This window comes from Drosophila teissieri, chromosome X, assembly GCF_016746235.2.
Source record: "Drosophila teissieri strain GT53w chromosome X, Prin_Dtei_1.1, whole genome shotgun sequence".
Taxonomy (NCBI): Eukaryota; Metazoa; Arthropoda; class Insecta; order Diptera; family Drosophilidae; genus Drosophila; species Drosophila teissieri.
Genome location: NC_053034.1, coordinates 12,555,074 through 12,573,742, shown reverse-complemented (window position 1 = coordinate 12,573,742; position 18,669 = coordinate 12,555,074). Strand labels below are relative to the sequence as shown.

Below are 18,669 nucleotides of genomic sequence, written 5' to 3'. Positions count from 1 at the left end.
GTGAGCCGTGAGCGCCATATAATACCAACAGCCTTTAAGCAAGGTTGAGGCTAATTTTAAGGGTTAGAAATACGATTGTAAGGAACGACACCATCAGAGCTTTTTGTTTTCCACCCAAAAAAGAGAAAAAACGAAAAAAAAAAAAACAAAACCATGGCAGGTGACAACGGAAGAGCCTCAAAGCGAGAGATGATTGATTGGTGTTCAGTATCGAAATCAGATTTTTATTTGTGCAAAATAAAAAGTGTATCATATTTTATGTTACAATCATTTGAAAGACTCAAACAACCGACTTTAGTTCAGCATCGAGTGCTTTCTGTAAAATTGTACTATACATACATAAAAAAAATACATTTAAATGATCTCAAAGTTACTTAAAACATATTTTTTGTGTATAATTTTTTTTATGAAAACTTTACAAAATCCTAAAAACGAAAAAAAAAAATAAATGAAATGAAGGAGTCGTCCTGCGCTGATTTTAAAAAGTAGCAAACTAAGAGTATATATTGACTAATATGTTTGAAACAAAGTAAAGAACGCCGCGAAAGAAACAGATACAATATAGTTTTCCGAATTACCATTAGATATGCATGGTCATGTGCAAGTAGGATTAAGCCATTTTTTTTATATAACAGCTTTTGCATAAGGCTACAAAATGTATAGAAATAATATGTTAGTTATATTTTATTCAAGCTCTCAAGCTTAATCTTCATTTAGCGAGAGAAGAGTGCTGAGCAGTCGAGGGGAAAGCCGAGGCAGCAGCGGGTTCGACAAGTTGACAACTAGAACTAGTTTAGATTGCTGGCTGGAGTGAACGCTGATATGGAGCTAGATAAGGTAACTTCGAGAACCTGACTACGGTTGGCCGAAAGTGAAATTCAAAATTTGTTTATTCAATTCGAAATCCAGTCAGGGGTGCTCGAGAGTGAGAGAGAGGGGAGGTGAGATGAGGTGAGGAGGGAGCGTGAGATCTTGTGTGTTACGCGATGGTTTTTGTCTATCCATTCGTATTGTCGTGGCAAAAATGGATATGTAAGTAATTGAATTAAGCATGTGTCGAATGATCCACCGTTAATTAAATTATTGATTACTGATTTAAATTCATTAGTATTAAAAATGCTTATATATATATACATATATATATATATATTATATTATGATATGAATACAACAACTGGTATGTAATTAGCCATTTCTGCATCCACCGAAGACAAGCTCGAACACATCAAATGTCCAAAATTGTAAGAAATTATACATAAATGCAGAAGAAATAACATACAGATTTATTTTCCGATCTAAATAAAGAGGTAATGATAACTTAAATGTATTCTGAATGTAAAACAGCCTAATTAAAATTGTCTAATTAGTAATAATACGATTACACATATATATTTACCAAATAATATAACATATTTATGCTCTAAAGTATAAAGTATATACGACTACAACAAATACGCATTTTTTGATTTTTTGTTCGTAGATAAGATAAGTTAATGTGAAAAGAATAACATGATTGCATACTAAAAAGTTCCACAACAATGACAGTTGAATTTTATTTCGAGAGCTAAGAAAACCAGCAACAAAAATATTTTAAAGCTATAGACTTAAAAATATTATTATTAAAGATCACTAATGAATATGGTTGGCAAATATAGGTGGAGAGTAAATATAATAAATTCAAATTTAACCGAAAGTCTTTGATTTCAAAATTGTAGCAGCTGAATAAGTTCAATTAAACAATATAATTTGAATCAGAGATGCAATAATACAAAACAAATAACTTTCTTGTCATTCACACAAAATTCGAAGAATTCGGAATATTTTGACTTGGATTACACTCTTGTATTTATGCCCACACATATACAATATTGTGCAGAAGAGGCAAATGGTATTATAGAAAAATTTGACACGTCATGAAGAAAAAATTCGCACCCTATGATTTACTCTTTGGAGGTGGATCAATTTGCTTTCAGGAAAACTCGTTTAAAAGTGGAACAAACAAAGGCAACTTACCATGCTTACTTTCCTTATGTTGGCCAGCTCAAAAGCTTGAAAATCATGATACTGGGGCAATTCAAACATTGATTGGAGAACACTTGGAACCCTTTTTTGGGACCCAAATGGGACCAGTGAAAATTAACTCAAACGATGAATCAATCAACCCATCAAACACCCATCAATCGTGCTTGTGAGGCAAAATGTCCAGTTCACACCATGCACCATTTCACAAACAGCTTCGTTTATGCGGAGAACAGGGGTTTATGCGTATACATATGCATAGGCTCCTTAACACATTCAATATATGTATACCAAACTGTTTAACTGTTTCTCAAAAACAAGACCTAAACAACCTTTTCCAATTCAGAATATTGTAAATCTAAAACAGTTAACGGTTTTACAATCACAAAAAACAACCAACGGACAAAAAAAAGCAAAATCAAGTTTTTTTGTAAGACAAAGCGCTTTTAACGTTTTTTAAAAATGACAAACAGTAAATGGTCGAGATATTTTGTAAACTTCCTTCAGTTTTAGTAACTCCCACAAAACCTTCGAGAAAATTACCTTCCTCTAATGCCCTATGCCTATGCTTCAGTCCTAAAGCGAAATTCAATTTGGTTTTCCAATAAACCTACTAAAAATAAAAAAAACCAACCTTTCGACACCCTTAATACTTTAACCGACTGACAATAACATAGTTAATTATGATAAAAAGTAATATATTCTGTTATATTTGAATAAAGAGTGCTGTAATTATCAAAACATATAATCAATTTTTAACTGTCTACAAACAAACCAAAAATTGGATTGTTAATTGCATTGCTTTAATTTAATGATGTTCGAAGTTATGTTTACTGTGTTGTTTCGTTTTGGTAATTTTTGGCGCACATGCAATTAATAGATTATTTTTCTTATTTTATTGGTATTCCTTTAATGCTGATACATTTGTTTTTAAAGTTGTTTTGATGCATTCATCATCGGGTGCAAGTCCTACAAGTAGGGATAGCCCATGTTGCGTCCTGCTGCCGCCGTTACCGTTGCTGCACCGGGTGGATAATTCTGTGCATATTGTGGAGGTATTCCCATTGCTGGGCCAGCGGTGATCATCAGTTGTGGCTCCATCTGAATAATGTTTTTGTGCTCAGTTGAATCGTCCTCTTTCTCGCGCTGAGCTTCGTTTAACTCCAGTTTGTCCACCTTTGTTGTGTATTCCCGCAGAACCTAGAAAATCGACACCAAATTAATATGCCATCAGAAGCTATGCAATGAAATGGATGTACCTGAATTAAATAGGGCATGGCAAAGTCAACGATTTTATGTTTCCAGGCCAACTCCAAAATGACATCAGGGCGCAGCAAGTCGTAGCACTGGAAATTCGTACAAATATATTAATAAAAGAGCACTCTTTTTCGGACACTGCTGTTGTGTTAACTTAATTATCATTCATTAATCGTCGACCCACCTGATAAAGACAAGCTGCAAAACAATCGTATGCGTCACGTTCTAGGAACCAACCCAACAACTCCTCGGCAATATCTTGCTTGCAAGATTCGGCGGCGTACTCCATAGCATCCTTGTAGAGTTTGTCCTTTTTGCAGAGCTCAACACTCTGTTTCCAGCGGTTATTTCCTGAGATACAAATTAACATTTTGGTCAGTTTCAAGTGCAAATAAGCAGCAATTGGTTAACTCACCCTTGTACAAGTAGGCGGCAATCCTACGGAATTCGGTAAGTTCGTGCTTTTCGAGTTTCTGTGCCAACGCAATGTTGTCAAAGTTGTCAAATCCATCGATCGAGTTGCGCAGACCCTGGTAGTCCTCCTCGTCGATTAAGAGTCCGTTCAGGGCTTCGTTGATTGCCTTGTTATTGAGAGATTGGACTGAACGCAGATAAGGCTTGACGAGTGGCAAATAGCCGGTCTTGGAGAAGTAACTAACAGCACGAGTGTGATCCATCCTGGGTGCCAGCACGAGGAGCATGTCGTTCAACAGCAGCGGCTTGAAGTCCAAATAGAATTCGATGGCCTTGTAGTACAGCTCAATGTTGGCCACCTTGGTGATGATGTCCTTGAAGTGCCCCTCACGCCACGCCTCCGTGGGATGGGCCATCATGGCCAGAACAGCGTTATCGTACTCCTCGTACTTGTCATACAGGAATACCAGCTCCGACCACAAGTGAGCCGATTCAGCGGCACGCAGAACTTTTGGAATGTTAACGCGAGACCAGAACAGCTCCAAGTGTTCTCGCATTTTGGAAGGTTTGAATTTAGAATAAAGTATAGCTAATTCGGTGAACATTCCCATGTGCGCACGTTCCAGTCCCAAAGCCGACTCGAGTAGCGCAATCAATTCATCGAAGTATCCCCGGTTCTGATAGTAATTAATCAGATCCTCCAGCTCATCGGCATGCACCACAATGTGCAGGCCACACATCTGAGCTAGCCTAAACTCCTCGGCGTCCACGCAGGCGAAACACACCTCCTTCCATGTGCGCGTTGAGTTGGCTTTCCGCGCCGAGTCCACGGCCCCTTGGAACTCCTTCAGGTAGACCAAAGTAATAGCCAGACGTGCAAAGTTGCTCACATTGTTGTACAGGAGCTTCGCCGCATCGTACATGCCGTCGCTGAAGCAACGGTTGCCAATCTTCTGGATGTCGGCATGGTTGGGACCCGAAATGAATTCCTCCAGATCGGCCAGACGTCCAGTGCGAGCATACGCATAGATCAACTCGCTCTCGATGTAAGATTCACGTGCCTTCTTGCGTGCCATTTGCAGATAGCGAACGAGGTCATCCCACGACTCCACCTTGCTGGCCACATCGACGACATCGACGTAGGCGCTAGGATCATCAGCCTTGATGTACGAATCGATAGCCTCCTTGACCAAACCCTGCTGCAGTTGGGCCTTGGCCAGCTGCGACCAAACGGCCGGCTCATTGCACCGCTCGGCGAACTCGTTGGCCCGCTCCAGGTTGTTCACTTGATCGATGAGCACCTGAATGGCCGATGTGTTCACATCGAACTTCTTGAAGATGGCAAAGGCTTCTTCGTACAACTGATTACTGATCGCAATGTTCGCGATGTCGGGAGCGTCGTAGTTCTCCAGCCTGTTGATGTAGTCCATGACTCGGGTGCGATCAGCCTTGATGGCTGTGAGAATAAGCAAGTTCTGCAGATTGCGATGGTCGCTAAAGACGGACGAGTCCAGAATAATCTTCTCCAGAAGTTCAATCAGCTCATTGGGCAAATCGGCGGTCATGAATGCCTTGACCGTCACCGAGATGTCATCGGGATCCTGGGTCTCGGACAAAGCTGTCTGCACCACCTGATCGATCAACTGGCGCTTGTAGGGATTGCTCTCCGAAAGGACCTCGGCCCACAGTTCGGCGTCGCGACGACCAACCAAATAGCGTGCTTCGCTCTTGAACAGTGAGTTCTCGTTGCAAACGGCAATCAGCTCGCGATCGCACGATCCACGCTCGTAGGCAACACACGCCAAATGGGGATCCCGTTTCTCGCAGTAGCGACCGACCACACGGCTATCGTAGTACTGATTCTCCTTAAGATATCTCTCGGGGTTGTTGTTCGAGTCAATGTAGATCTTGGCCAAGGCATTGTGGGTGGCTGGCTCAATGCAGCCCTCGTGAACTCGGGACTCCAGCCAGGGAAGGAGGAGCTTAAGACGGTTGCGCTTCTCGACCTCCTCGACGAGCTCGTCGGTTGAGAATTGTCCCTTGACAACGAGAATTAGATTTTTGATTATGTCCTCACTACAATCAACATCAAGAAGGCCACCCACTACAACAGGCAAGCGGGATGGATTCACTTTCTGCACATAAATCTCGATGTACTTTTGCAGATTGTTACGATACAGGTAAAGCACCAAGTCGTGCACGAAATCGAAACGATCACAAACAATAATTAAAGGTAGCTGATCCGTCAGCTTGGCTTCCTTCAGGAAGTTCTTCACCCGCTCGGGATTGTAGCAGTTTGATTCGCGGCAAATGCGCTCCACCTCCTTGATCTGATTAGTCTTGCAGGCCGCCTGAATGTATTTGAAGTGCACTTCGGGATCCTGTGAGAAGTTGACAATGCTGCTCAGGAAGTAGAACAGTCCGTCGTAGCTCTTGAAACCTTCGAACAGGTCAATGAGTGCCTTGTTGGTCAGCTGCTCATGGTACTTGGTGGCAATCTGCACACAGATCTGCAAGTTCTGACGCAAATTTGCCGTAAGCATTGCCTTCAGACATTCCAGCGAGTCCTCCACCGACAGAGTGCCAAAGAAACTGACCAGCCATTCGGCATTCAGCATGTGCGTGTGCACCACGGCCCGCTTAATGTCATACAGATCCGTGTAGTGCTCGAGGGCGCGCTGGAGCAGTCCTGCCTTCTCGCACAGCTGGGCAATGTGGGCCCGATCGTAGTGGGTGAACATAGCGTTGCCCAGGATGGCGTCGGCCACCTGCGGAGCAGACATCAGATTCATTTCCAGCAGGCGCGTCTGGAGGGCGCCCTCGGCGGGTCGGTTATGCTTGAGGGCGTCCAGCAGGAACGCAGTGCACTGCTGCACCATGGAGTGCTCCATGAAGATGTCCACAATCTGATTGATGTCCGCCAGTGGCTCTTCCTCGGCCACCAGCATGGAGGCGAAACCAGCTCCCTGCTCCGGGTTGCTTCGCATCACGGAGCGCAGCAGGAATACGTAATCGGGCGTATAGTTGACTTTCTTGGCGTAGAGAACAATCTTCTGGAACTGTCCGGTCTCAGCGAAGCATTGGATCACCTTGTTGGGAACATTTGCGCGTAGATAGATGGACAGGGCAAGGGTAAGATCGGAGGCCTTGACCAGATCTCCCAACTCCTCGCTGCACTCAAGCTTCTCCTCCTTCAGCCACTTCTCGCACAGCTGCTTCTTGCCCTGCAGCAAGACTGGTCGACACAGCTCCAGAGACTCGAACTTGTTCAGCTTGCCCTGGTCCAACAGAATGCCAAAGTATTGCAGCAGCGGCGGAGTCGTGGAGCCAGCTGGTGTCTGCACCTGTTGGAAACGCTGGATCGTCTGTGGCGTCCGCAGAATGGCCTTGGGTGCCAGGGCAGCAACTTTAGCCGCCTCGGCATACTGGCCGGCTGTAAAGAGCTTGTTGAACTTTCGCACAAAGAGATCTTCGGCGCCGGCCAAATTGTTGCGCACAGCCATGCGAAGGGCCAAATCGGGATTCTGCAGAACAGTGTTGATGTAGGGAATTATCTGCTCCTCATCGACGGTGACGGAGAGGACCTGTCCCTTGCGATTGACGCCAATGATGCCGCCACTTGCCTCATGCGGTGCGGTAACAAAGATCGTATCGGCCGATATACGATTCATGTATATGCACGTGGCCGTCTCCATATCATACAGATGTATGTATCCATACTTGGTTATCAAGTAGATGGTGTCGTACTTGGCAGAGACTTGCATTGCCACAGGGAAATCATTTTGTGCTTCCGGCGGAAAGAAGACATCGACAGCCTTCTTGGCAAACGGCTGATTGCCGTTCGGCGGAGCACCAACTTCGATGATATGAAGCTTGCCCCCAGTGGCCGTGCGCACTGCAAAGCAGAACAGCGTGGTCGGCTCCTTGTTGGCTTCGATTTTGAACGTGGCAAAACTGGCCGCGTGCCCCTCGATAGCCTGGGAGACCTTGCGCTCCACCGAATACAACTGCATGGCACCGGCAACGCGACTCGGCAGAGCCGAAATGCCGACCAGGAGTAGCCACTGCTGGGAGGCATTGCAGCGGTAGTTGATGATTTGACACCCGTTCAGCGATGAATGCCGGTCAAACATCTTCTGCGGCATCGAATCGCCCTCCATGGACCAATGGAACACACTCGTTTCTGTGACCAGAGCTAGCGTATTGAGGGAGATCCACTTCCAGAACACCACATCCTCGTTCATGGTATGCGCCTTCATCTTCGACTTCATCTCAATGTTGAAGATCTGCAACGTCTTTTGCGCTAAAAGAAACATTCTAAAATTATACATACTCGAAAATGCATTCTCCCAGTCGATCGAAAATCAGTGCAAAACCTCTCTTCTATAAACAGGAACCCTTTCTAATTATTTGAAATTCAAGATAGTTAAAGTTCAACCGACGTTTAGAGATTTCTAGATCATTAGCTTAGGGACACGTAGTCACAAGCGGACTTGTTTACAAGTCCATTATATACCCTAATTTAATCTAAAGTCTGATTCGTTTCGGGCATTTTGATCGACTGGACCATCGGTCTGAGTTACCTTTGAGCGCAATGACCTTGCTAGCGGGATTCATGATAGCCGAATCCGCTGAGATGGGACGCCGCGTGGGATTGGTGGCATCGTTCATGTCAATGATGACCACTTGGGCGGTATCATTCACCTTCTCCCGCACGCAAATAAACTTATCCGATTCCATCGTGAGCGTGCTGAATGAAAATGAATTGGCGTTGATCCCGACATTTGTGAGCTGTGCAAAGTGGAGATTGAAAATGTGTGTTAATTAATAAATCGAAAATCATATCATACGCACTCATTGCATAGGTTAGCACAACCAGAAGCGACTTTGTAAGTCGGATTCATTCATTACTAAACTGCCCTAGATTGACCTACATTTACTATTTGACATTTGGAATTCACTCAAGTTTAGATAAAGGTTCGAATTAGAACTAGTTCTATAGAAAATACAGTGGCCACTAATGGAGTTTATGGAATATTATATCTACAGACTTGAATAGAGGATAAAGCGCAGTAGGAACTCGGCTTAAGCCCCCATTTCTTATGTTTACATGTTAAATTAGCGCTGGAAACCGTGAAATTTCCACAAGAATGGAGGGAAGCTCATGGATCGGATATAATCGGAGGTAATCGTGGCATATTGATGGGTTGTACGTAGATATGCAATGATGGTAGATCCAAAATATTTAATTTTACTCACCTGTAAATGCTCCTGAAAGCGGATGGGCAGTGGTTGCGTCATCTTGACTACTACAGTGAGGTCTAGTTATTGGCAGACCTTTAACAACGTAAATGTATCTCTGCGAAAACAATGCCTATACGATGTTTTCTTGAATTGCACACTTTGTAACAGTTTTTGTTTGATTTGTTTCGAGGGTTTTGTTGTTTAATTGTGTTCGATTTTAGTCGGTTTCTTGTTCAAGATTCGGTTTCCATTGGAACGTTTTAGCTGCACGAAAGACAAAAGATTTTGGAGAAACATATAATAATGAACTAACGGAGCACTGGTGCGGCAAGAATGAGGAAAAATCCAATTGTGGGCGTTATTTTATTGTTGATAGAAAGTGACAGCGTCACCGGATGAAAAAATGAAAGATAAAGGCCTATATGTATACATATGTACATATGGATGTAAACGCCCTTAAAAAAAAACACCGAATATCTTATTGTATCGCCAATTGCTTTTGTGCTACAAAATATATAGACGAATTTATTTCCTACGATTAATCCTTTGTATCGGTATTTTTTTTTACGATTTCTTTCGTTTCTGCACTTGCCGTGTCGACGGGAAAATTACCAGCACTTTATTTTATTTGAGGTGAGCGAGGGAGAGAGAGAAAGAGAGAGCGCTGGAGAGAGCGAGAGCGAATTGAGACTCGCGAGAGAGTTTGAAAAGAAAAGAGGCAGCATTATCATCAAAAATCGCTGCTCACCACAGAAAAAGTCAGCCATGTTGAGTTGCGCTTTGAACAATTAGTCACTGACTAATACATGTACAGCGATTTTGCTCTTGTTTTCCGCCTCCCCCCTAATGTGCTATATGCATGAAAATCGAAAATCGAATTTAAATGTCACTGTTTTGCGCCTGATAACAATGGGACAATGCCAGGAAACTGACGAAATTCGGTGTATATACATCCAATTGTGTAGCGGTACTTCCCAATTCACACACACACACAGCAGCTCTCGCACACACACACACAGAGCGCGCACACTTGCAGTGCCGCAATATGCCACATAAACAAGAACATAATTAGATAAACTGTAAATTAATCGGATGCTTTTACATCAAATAAACAAGAATTGTATGTATATATTGCATTTGCAAGCGCACACACACACGCACTTTCGCACTTAACATTTTTTCACAATGAATTCAAAGATATTTGGAGCCCGTATGCTTACTGCAATTTAAAAAAGATTTATGTTATGTACAATCATACTCGAAAAAACACGTCGATTTGTTGCTTGACGGGCACACACACTGAAGACAAACTGAGCTCTTATCAAGCTCTAACAAATGTAGTTTATTTTTTTTTGTTTGACTAAATACTGACTGCAAGACAAGGTAGAGGTGTGAAAGTTATACAATTAATGCCGATATATACGGCAAATATGCAATTGCGTGGAGTGAAAAAACATCGATACCTCATTTATCTTTCAACTCGATATTTATATCGCACGATCTCACTGTTACACGTTATTTGTTCATAATATTAAATTATAGTTAGTGTTTAAGTAATGTTATAAAACTTTGTAAAGAGCACCAAATTCGTATATTTTATCTCTTTTATTTATGTTTTGACGATAAGTTGATTTTTAGATCATAATACATACATTTGGGTAACAGGTGTTATCGAGTGATCCAATTGGATACATTTTCTTATTGGAAACTCATTTCCCCACTGTGTTTATTCGATTTTTTAGAACAATTCCGTTTGGAAACTGAATTTATATATTGTTAATTGCGATGACTTTTTATTTTTAAAATTAAAAACGCATTACGTTCCACTTAATTTTTACGATACAGATAGAACTATTTTACCTGTTTATACCACCTTTTGTTATCGATAAGCTGTAAGAACCGGATGGCAAATCCAATAAACTTCAATATTTTGAGAACAAAAAAAAATTTAGTTGTACTTAGTGATAAATAATAGTAACAATAGTGTATAAATGAAATATTTTTATAATTTATTTTAATTAAACTTATTTTGATAGATGATAACATTAAAACATTTTAGCGCTGTTTAGCTTTTCGTATATAAAATTATTGTAAATTTAAAGATAAAATCAATTAAAAAAAACCAAAATAAAACTCCCAAATTATTTCAAGTTATATAATTTATCTTTTATAAAGTTTTCATTTTATTTGTGTATATATGATGTCAGTAGTAGAACTTTTTACATTTTCGAAACTGGTTTAAGGCCTAGTATATAAAAGCATTGGCGCAACACAGCCGCAGTTGCCTCGCACAGGAGAATTCGGCTATGATTTACCGCGATAATATCGCCCTGTTTGTTCTTTTCAATACAATAGCAAGAGTCATAGAATTCGGTAAACACCGTGCATACCTCGAAGCAGAATTCGCACAAGAAGTGCAGGAAGAGTTCCCTTGAGCACTTGATGAGTATGTCGTGGAGTTTCAAAAGAGTCTTTGCTAGTTTCCATTCCTTTTCGTGGGCCAAGACAATGTTGGTCTTCTTCAGTATTTCAGGCAAATTGGAGAAATCTTCGCCACAGTTTCGTGCAATGGAGCATATACGTGTGTAGGTGTAAAGTAAGTACACCGCAGTGTTGCCGCGATCCTCCAGCATCTTATCAAACGAAAATATATAGTCGCTGATCCGGTTGTGACATAAATCCGAATACTTAATGCATCCGTATGCCAGCGATTCTTGGGCGTCCTTCAGTTCTTGCGGAGTAAGGACCTTATCGCGGCCACGACTCTCCAATTGCAGCAGCGATCGCTTCATTCCCTCGTCCAGCAAATCGGCCAGCTTAACCGTATCACCCGATCGAGTCTTGAACTTCTTGCCATCCTCGCCCAGAACGACGCCAAACTGTACGTGGTCAACACGATGAGTGAGTGGATTCAGGATGGCTGATCGTTCGGCAGCTTTGAAAATGGTGCTGAAATGGGTACTTTGTCCGGAGTCGACCACATAGATGATCCAGTCGCAAAGTTCCTCTTCCACGCGATGACGAATGGCTGCCATATCGGAGGTGTCATAGGTAAAGCCGCCATCCGATTTCACGATTGTCAGAGGTATGCCAGTTTTCGTATCATCTGGCCACATGATCTCGCGACCCTCATCCGCTTCCAGCAGCCCTTTGCCTCGCAAGTATTCCACAACAGACAGCATACGTGATTGATAGAACGATTCCCCGCGTTCCTTGACGCTAATATCTAATCGTTCGTAGATCGTTTGGAACTCCTTACGCGACACATTGCAAATTAGCTCCCAGGCCTTAATGGAATTTGGCACACCTTTCTGCAATGAAACCACTCGACTGTAGGCACGCTTTTTGAACTCCTCATCTTCATCGAATCTGCAGGGAAGTATTATTTACCTCGAGCACATCGTAATTAGTTAGTTTTCTTATAAGTCTTACCGCTTCTTGGACTCCTTGTAGAACAATTGCAGATCGCTGATTGGAGGGCTTTCATTAAGGTAGTTGGGGAAACGATCTTCCAAATGGGCAATCAGCATGCCAAACTGTGTTCCCCAATCACCAAGATGGTTGATGCGGACCACATCGTGCTGCAGGAACTCCAGTAGACGGCATAACGATTCGCCAATGATGGTGGATCGCAAGTGACCGACATGCATCTGTTTGGCAATGTTGGGCGATGAAAAGTCGACCAGGACTCGCCTTTTATTCACTTCTGGCGGGCTGACACCATTACGCAACAGATTGCTCAAGGCTGAAGCTGCATAATCCCTGCAAAAATTAACATTTTTATAGTTTGTAATGGATTTTATGTACTTGAGCTACCCACTTGCTAAGGAAAACATTCACGAAACCAGCTCCGGCAATTTCCAGCTTTTCTATGAGTGGCGATGGTGGGCAGTGTCCTTTCAACTCGGTTGCAATATCACGTGGTGCTTTACTAATCCCCTTTTCTTTCAGTTTCTTGGACAATCCCATGGCATTGTTGCACTGATAGTCGCCAAATTTCGCTGACGTGCTATTAACTGGAGCAATTATAACAGGCGTATCTCTGAATTCCGGAAAAGCTGATGCAATAGCCTGGCCAAAGACACTTTCCAGGTGCTCAGTGATCGAAGAGGAATCTTTGAGCTTAGCGGCGCCGCCGGCGGCATTTGATTCTTCAGCAATAGACTGCAGGGAATAAAAGACATGCATTTTTGAAAATTCAAGACGTGAAGGGTCATAAACTTACCTTCTTCAGGATGAACAGGCGGTTCTTCAACTTCTTATTTTCAATTTGAAGTTGAACAAGATCGACGTCCAACTGCTCACCACTTTTGGCAGTTTGTATTCTGGCGGCAAGGCCTTGGGTCTTCAGTTCCTTTAAAGCCGGCAATGTCATGTCAAAACGTTGGCGTAATGAATCAGCTATTTGCTTACCAGCTCCCTGAGTTTCTGCAGCTCCATATTTAGCTCGGACATGTTTCCAAATTTCGACTTTTGTTGCTCCGCTTATTAATAACAACAACACAACGATGCCACATGGATGGCAAGTAGTGTGCACACATCGCCTATCGATGACGATAGCTGCTGGTGATGTCACGCATCACAGTCACTTCTTGGATGCCGTATTTCCCACTGTCAATTTGGGTATTTCATCATTTCACAATCAACGTATGCAACACACAATTATATTATTTCTGAATTTTAAAACCAGCTTTAAAAAATGTAGAGGTCTGTATAGAAAATATATGTATGGTAGTCTTGTAATAGCTCAATAAAACACATCGCTAGAAATAGGTTGGCTGTGTTCGGTGGGAAAAACGCATCTGGTGCACCTAACATTTAATATTTTTATCGATAGATCGATTTTTCGACCACCTCTATTATGATTAATTGTGATTGTTCTTTCGCTAAAGGTGTCTCTTAAAACTTTTTATGTGTATGTGTGTTTAATTAATTTATAGATTTTGTCACCTTTGTGTAAATACTTGAAGTCTAGTGGGGGGCGCAACCTTAAGTGCTTGACGTGTGGTGCACATTATCCACGAAAGATACATATGTGAAAACTAGGAAAAACAGATGTGTGTAACGCCGCTCCCATTAAAATTAAAACTGCAATGCAGACGGTTTTTTTGTTTTACAAATATAAATAGTGGATAAAAACATATTTACCGGGGCTGACGGACAGAAACTTCCTATTTATAAACAGGAGATAAACTATTTTCCTTGCATCTCTTTCCCCAAATTGCCAAGTGTCGAAGAGGAATTTGTAAAAGTTAAAAAAAACCCATTATGCAGAGCAATGCAAAAAAAAAACGTTTACTTTATTTTCATCCTCTGATACGCATTTTGTCTGCATGTTCGTGTGCTTGGTGACAATGGGACTATATATACACCGGTTTTTATATAAGTGAGTCGGCTCTGCTAGATAACACGGTGTGTTCCGATGATAAGGTATCCATATCATATCACACACGATCATCAATTAGGACATTCCAAAATGTTCACTATTAAAAAGAGTTTCAACGAGTTCGACACTGAAGAAGCTACCCTTGCTTTCCCTAGAATCTCTAAACTATATTTGTTTACAAGTACGTGCTGGCTTCAAAGGACTTTTCTTTGAAACTGATTGTCTGAGATTTAGGAGCAAAAATTATCTTTGTTATTGTTTCAGTTGGGTACAAACACATAGGATTAATATTTGAAATCGAAACTACATTTACTGAATTTTTCTTAGACTTCAAATTAACAAGTTGCTTCTTTTTAGCGTGCGATCGCTTGCGATTAATATATAAAATATAGTTAACTTGAGCACAGATTCAATGGAAAGTATCAGCACCACAGGTCGGCGACGGAACAACATGCGAATCAATGCCGAAGATAATGCGCTGGATCAAATTACGAAAGAGGTGTGTATTTTACATCCTAAAACATGGCATTACATTTATGGGATTCGTTTGTTTATAAAACCTCGGGGTTAAATAACATCTAAAAAGTAATTAAATGTTGATCTTCCTTGGTGAATACAGACACGCATTGAAGCTAGAATGGGCGACATAATGGAAACTATATAAAATGCTTGAATTAAGTGAAATTGAACTGCTTCTTTTCAGGCGGAAGCGCGACTTGCTGCGCGTCGACAGGCGCGCGCCGAAGCCCGCGAGATTCGCATGAGGGAGCTGGAGAGGCAGCAGAAGGAGCAGGAGATCACCGCCGACCGGGTTTTCGACATGCATAACTCCACGGCAGTGGGCAGCGAAACCCTGTCGGTGCATCCCGTGCGCCTCGCCTACGGCGGACTGTTAAACGTGACCCGTGCATCAGCATCCCGCCGCAGCAGCGAGGACTCCGTGGAGGAGGAGGGCAGAAGTTTTCGTGACTTCAAGCACGAGCTTAAGGTGAGCGTTGACATTCAACCCATGCTCTTCAATGTGATTCAAGGGGTTTTGCTTTCAGGATGTTGAGGAGCGGTTTCGAAAAGCCATGATAACGAACGCCCAGTTGGACAACGATCGCGCCTCGCAGGCCTACGAAGTCAAGCTTCTGAAGGACAAATGCGAAATAATGGAGGAGTCGTATGCACAATTACAGCGCGAGTTCAAGGAGAAGATGCGTGACTGCAATGCGCTCAAACGCAACCTGGACCGCGCCAATCTCGAGCTTAAGCTAGTACAAGGGCAGTTAAACGAGCGCGACTCGTTGATCGCCGAGCAGGGCCTTCTAATTGTAGCAGTTGAAAATGCCGATGGCAGCGATGCCAAGCGAGCTCTAGTGAGTGTCGAGAATGCCAAGGTGCTGGCCTCCGTTCAGGGTTCTTTAGGTGATTATCCCCGTGCATCCTTCTAGATCAGATCACTCCTCAATAGTTCATGTTCTTTGCAGACGTAAGACTTAAAAAGTTCAGTGACGAAAAGCAGCGACTGCTGGCGGAGGTGCAAAAGCTTCACGAACAACTTGACGAGTATAAAAGTGATGGAATTTCGGGACGCCGCAGTCTTTCGCAAGGTTCCTTCGGCGATGAGAATGATTACGAGACCCAACGTACGTGTACCATACTAACTTAATGCCAACTAAACTTTCAGCATGTAAAGTGCACCCAGTGATTATCCTATTATAACTAGCTCTTTGGCAGCACAAACACTAACAGATTCTTGCGCAAACTTGAACAATTTCAGAATTATTATTTTGTAGTTTTTATTATTTGATAACAAAGCTTGAAGCAATATATATATCATTTATATTTCCGATTGTATTGATCGGCCCCATTCTCTCGCACTTTTGTGTATCTCCATACAAACATATATCTTCAGTTTTTTACAATAAATTGTATATAACAATGGCAGCTTGGCACTATAGAGCTGCAACATATTTGTACTATATTATGAGCCCTTTTTCTTATATTATCCGACAGGGGAAACAAACAAAATCATTTCAGACCATAAATATAAGCTGCAAAAGGCGGAACAGGAAATCGCCAACTTACAGTCGAGCTTAGCCCGCTCAGAAACTCAAGTAATCCGATACAAAAGCACTGCAGAAGCCGCCGAAAAGGCTGAGGCAGAGCTGAAATTGGAGCGTCGCAAGCTGCAACGCGAGGTAAGTTGTGGAATGCCAACCAAAATGAGCAATTTTTAATTGATTTATTCTATTCCGCAGCACCGGGAACTCTTGGAGAAGTTGGAGGAAGCTGAAACGTCAAACAACCATTTGTTGAAACGCCTCGATAAGTTGAAAAACGCAAAGAGTGCCATTCTAAAGGACTTATGATCTAAGATGGGAAATGCAATCTCGCCAACCATTGAAAGGTCGCACCCGATGACATAGAAAACAGTACACGACATCATCAACACACAAATGCTGCAATTAAAATAGCACTTCGGTAGCAATTTAATCGGTCTTAGTGGTAGCAAATCGATAATTTTTGAAGGATAATCCAAAATACTCTACCTTAAAAATATATATTTAAATTAAAATATAAACTAACTGGATAATAATTAACATAAATAATGTCTATATGTATATTTAAAGCGCAAAATATAAGTAACAATTCAATTGGTTCAGCATTATGTGTATAAAATCATTCTATACAAATATGCGTTGACAAAATTATCGTAAGAAAAAGGCTTCTGGTAAACCTGACCAATAGTTTTTTTTTATATATATTATTCTATTGAGTCTATATTTGAATCTTCGATCTTTGCTAGAAATCCGTTTCATCGGTCGCGATCTCTCAACGGAACGCCCAATAAATGCCACATTTAAGAACAATTAAACCACCTTGTTTAAATAAATTACATTTATTTAATTTTATTTATTTTTGAAGATTTCACAACATTGCAGCTTTGGCGGATCTTAATTGTTGCAAATCATTCTCGAGGGGCCACTGAAAAGCATCTAGGATTCCGATTGGGTTTGACGCTCTGCGGACAGGAAAAAAAGCAATAATCAGCATTGGCTTTGGATAATCATTTTACATCACAAAGAAATAGTTAATAGTTAGTCGATTGTAAACGTTTTGGGCGGACACTTTGGGATATTGATTAATATATATAAACACATCGCATTTGCATGCAGATCAGCCTGAAAGCGTAGTTAGAAACTTTGGATACAAAGTTAGATACATAAACTATCGTTGAGTTTTATGTGAACGCTGGGATAACTTGGGTTTTGTCTGCCACGGCAGGCACTTACGCCAGTTTTTAAAGTATTTAATTGACGGCAGAACTCTTAAGCCCTTTCATCTGAAAAATATATTCAAATATGACGCAATATGAAACATAAATCGAACTTCTATAAATCTTTGGAGCATTTGTTTTGAAAGGATGGTTTTCGTGAATGTAGTTTGTTAGCATTTTGCCAAATTTGAATTAGTTCTAAACAGTTACGATAATTTTGAGTTTAAACTTTTTGAAATTTGAATTTGTGTGTATGGGTAATAACGCTCCAATGTTGATGATCAGGATTTATTTTGTGTTTTTTGCAAATATATCCAATATGGTATATATCCTATATATGGTATAGGTATACAAATATCAGATGGGAACAGGTTCTATGCGCGATATTACGCCTAGAAATAGGCAACATTTTTGGAGTGAAAAAGTGGGAACACGACTGAACCGTTCACTATTTAGTATTTTTCACATTGCCACTTCGAAACGGTGCTTTTTCGAAGCCTTTCAACTAAATAACGTTTGGAAACCACTTGTGGGTGACTTCGAAACATTCCGAATAACTCGTTAATGATGGCTTCCCCTTGGATTGCGACTTATCCATAAGTTGCGGGAGTAACTTTATATAATGCCTGCTATTTGGCAGCTCAATAGCGGCGCAAAATGGTATGATACGTACGTGCTGGCTTGCCATTTGCCCAGGGAGTGAACTTCACATGACTCGCGTCGCGCTTGGCGGCATCAGCACGCAGTCCCGTCTTCAAGGACTCGCGCAAAATGCGAGCGGCGATGTTGGAGTATTGGATGTAGCTGCAATCGGGAATATTTGGATTAATTATGTTATGTAATCCGGCAGCAAATGTGTTTAAGTTGCAACAGAACGCTGCCTCAACACAGCTGGTGCGGCAGGCACTTATACAATGCTTACGTAATTCCGGCAGCTCTCCAGGCAGTCATTGTGATCGGTTTATTCGAAATATATTCACGCTACACAAAAATATATAAGATATTCCTTTTCAGAATCCGGTTAGTGTGGCCAACAGATTTTTCAGGGCTAATATAGAAATATACCGTCGGTTGTCACCCATAT

At 41.7% G+C, this 18,669-nt stretch overlaps 4 protein-coding genes across 8 annotated transcripts; 1 reads left to right on the top strand and 3 right to left on the bottom strand.

Annotated features, from left to right (window-relative positions):
• Positions 1-2,892: 2,892 nt before the first annotated feature.
• LOC122623709 (clathrin heavy chain) lies at positions 2,893-10,332 on the bottom strand. Of its 2 annotated transcripts, none has more exons than XM_043803009.1 (7): positions 10,193-10,332; positions 8,950-9,198; positions 8,274-8,481; positions 3,692-7,993; positions 3,461-3,627; positions 3,279-3,365; positions 2,893-3,219 (listed from the first exon to the last, which is right to left on the bottom strand). In XM_043803009.1, exons 2-7 carry the CDS (start codon positions 8,989-8,991, stop codon positions 2,989-2,991), a joined length of 5,037 nt encoding a protein of 1,678 aa, XP_043658944.1. In that variant the 5' UTR covers positions 8,992-9,198; positions 10,193-10,332; the 3' UTR covers positions 2,893-2,988. The 2 variants fall into 2 exon arrangements, with proteins under 2 accessions (XP_043658944.1, XP_043658945.1); XM_043803010.1 differs by having other exon boundaries at positions 10,155-10,289.
• A 761-nt stretch (positions 10,333-11,093) lies between these two features.
• LOC122624086 (probable arginine--tRNA ligase, cytoplasmic) lies at positions 11,094-13,495 on the bottom strand. Its single transcript, XM_043803521.1, has 5 exons — positions 13,348-13,495; positions 13,160-13,288; positions 12,755-13,098; positions 12,367-12,696; positions 11,094-12,303 (listed from the first exon to the last, which is right to left on the bottom strand). Exons 1-5 carry the CDS (start codon positions 13,387-13,389, stop codon positions 11,154-11,156), a joined length of 1,995 nt encoding a protein of 664 aa, XP_043659456.1. The 5' UTR covers positions 13,390-13,495; the 3' UTR covers positions 11,094-11,153.
• A 270-nt stretch (positions 13,496-13,765) lies between these two features.
• On the top strand, positions 13,766-16,970 carry LOC122624087 (leucine-rich repeat flightless-interacting protein 2). Of its 3 annotated transcripts, none has more exons than XM_043803522.1 (7): positions 13,766-13,849; positions 14,678-14,819; positions 15,024-15,308; positions 15,367-15,730; positions 15,793-15,951; positions 16,322-16,506; positions 16,567-16,970. In XM_043803522.1, exons 2-7 carry the CDS (start codon positions 14,733-14,735, stop codon positions 16,675-16,677), a joined length of 1,191 nt encoding a protein of 396 aa, XP_043659457.1. In that variant the 5' UTR covers positions 13,766-13,849; positions 14,678-14,732; the 3' UTR covers positions 16,678-16,970. The 3 variants fall into 3 exon arrangements, with proteins under 3 accessions (XP_043659457.1, XP_043659458.1, XP_043659459.1); XM_043803523.1 differs by lacking the exon at positions 13,766-13,849 and adding an exon at positions 13,903-13,991; XM_043803524.1 differs by lacking the exon at positions 13,766-13,849 and adding an exon at positions 14,109-14,320.
• A 221-nt stretch (positions 16,971-17,191) lies between these two features.
• LOC122624088 (protein stunted) lies at positions 17,192-18,667 on the bottom strand. 2 transcript variants are annotated; one of them, XM_043803526.1, is made up of 4 exons: positions 18,508-18,667; positions 18,259-18,389; positions 17,602-17,651; positions 17,192-17,330 (listed from the first exon to the last, which is right to left on the bottom strand). In XM_043803526.1, exons 1-3 carry the CDS (start codon positions 18,534-18,536, stop codon positions 17,638-17,640), a joined length of 174 nt encoding a protein of 57 aa, XP_043659461.1. In that variant the 5' UTR covers positions 18,537-18,667; the 3' UTR covers positions 17,192-17,330; positions 17,602-17,637. The 2 variants fall into 2 exon arrangements, with proteins under 2 accessions (XP_043659461.1, XP_043659460.1); XM_043803525.1 differs by lacking the exon at positions 17,602-17,651.
• Between the last annotated feature and the right edge of the window lie 2 nt (positions 18,668-18,669).

What these genes read in the sequence shown, in the direction of transcription:
- LOC122624087 (XM_043803522.1), top strand. Translation starts at nt 14,733, where the DNA reads ATGGAAAGTATCAGCACCACAGGTCGGCGACGGAACAACATGCGAATC. An exon ending in ACTTCAAGCACGAGCTTAAG is followed by an intron (nt 15,309 to 15,366) that starts GTGAGCGTTGAC and finishes TTTTGCTTTCAG; the next exon opens with GATGTTGAGGAGCGGTTTCG. An exon ending in CTCCGTTCAGGGTTCTTTAG is followed by an intron (nt 15,731 to 15,792) that starts GTGATTATCCCC and finishes TGTTCTTTGCAG; the next exon opens with ACGTAAGACTTAAAAAGTTC.
- LOC122623709 (XM_043803009.1), bottom strand. Translation starts at nt 8,991, where the DNA reads ATGACGCAACCACTGCCCATCCGCTTTCAGGAGCATTTACAG. An exon ending in TTGCAGCTTGTCTTTATCAG is followed by an intron (nt 3,366 to 3,460) that starts GTGGGTCGACGA and finishes ACGAATTTCCAG; the next exon opens with TGCTACGACTTGCTGCGCCC. An exon ending in CCATGCCCTATTTAATTCAG is followed by an intron (nt 3,220 to 3,278) that starts GTACATCCATTT and finishes TCGATTTTCTAG; the next exon opens with GTTCTGCGGGAATACACAAC.
- LOC122624086 (XM_043803521.1), bottom strand. Translation starts at nt 13,389, where the DNA reads ATGTCCGAGCTAAATATGGAGCTGCAGAAACTCAGGGAGCTG. An exon ending in TGCAGAAACTCAGGGAGCTG is followed by an intron (nt 13,289 to 13,347) that starts GTAAGCAAATAG and finishes CCGGCTTTAAAG; the next exon opens with GAACTGAAGACCCAAGGCCT. An exon ending in TACAAGGAGTCCAAGAAGCG is followed by an intron (nt 12,304 to 12,366) that starts GTAAGACTTATA and finishes ACTTCCCTGCAG; the next exon opens with ATTCGATGAAGATGAGGAGT.
- LOC122624088 (XM_043803525.1), bottom strand. Translation starts at nt 18,536, where the DNA reads ATGACTGCCTGGAGAGCTGCCGGAATTAC. An exon ending in TGGAGAGCTGCCGGAATTAC is followed by an intron (nt 18,390 to 18,507) that starts GTAAGCATTGTA and finishes TCCCGATTGCAG; the next exon opens with CTACATCCAATACTCCAACA. An exon ending in GGCAAATGGCAAGCCAGCAC is followed by an intron (nt 17,331 to 18,258) that starts GTACGTATCATA and finishes TCCTGTCCGCAG; the next exon opens with AGCGTCAAACCCAATCGGAA.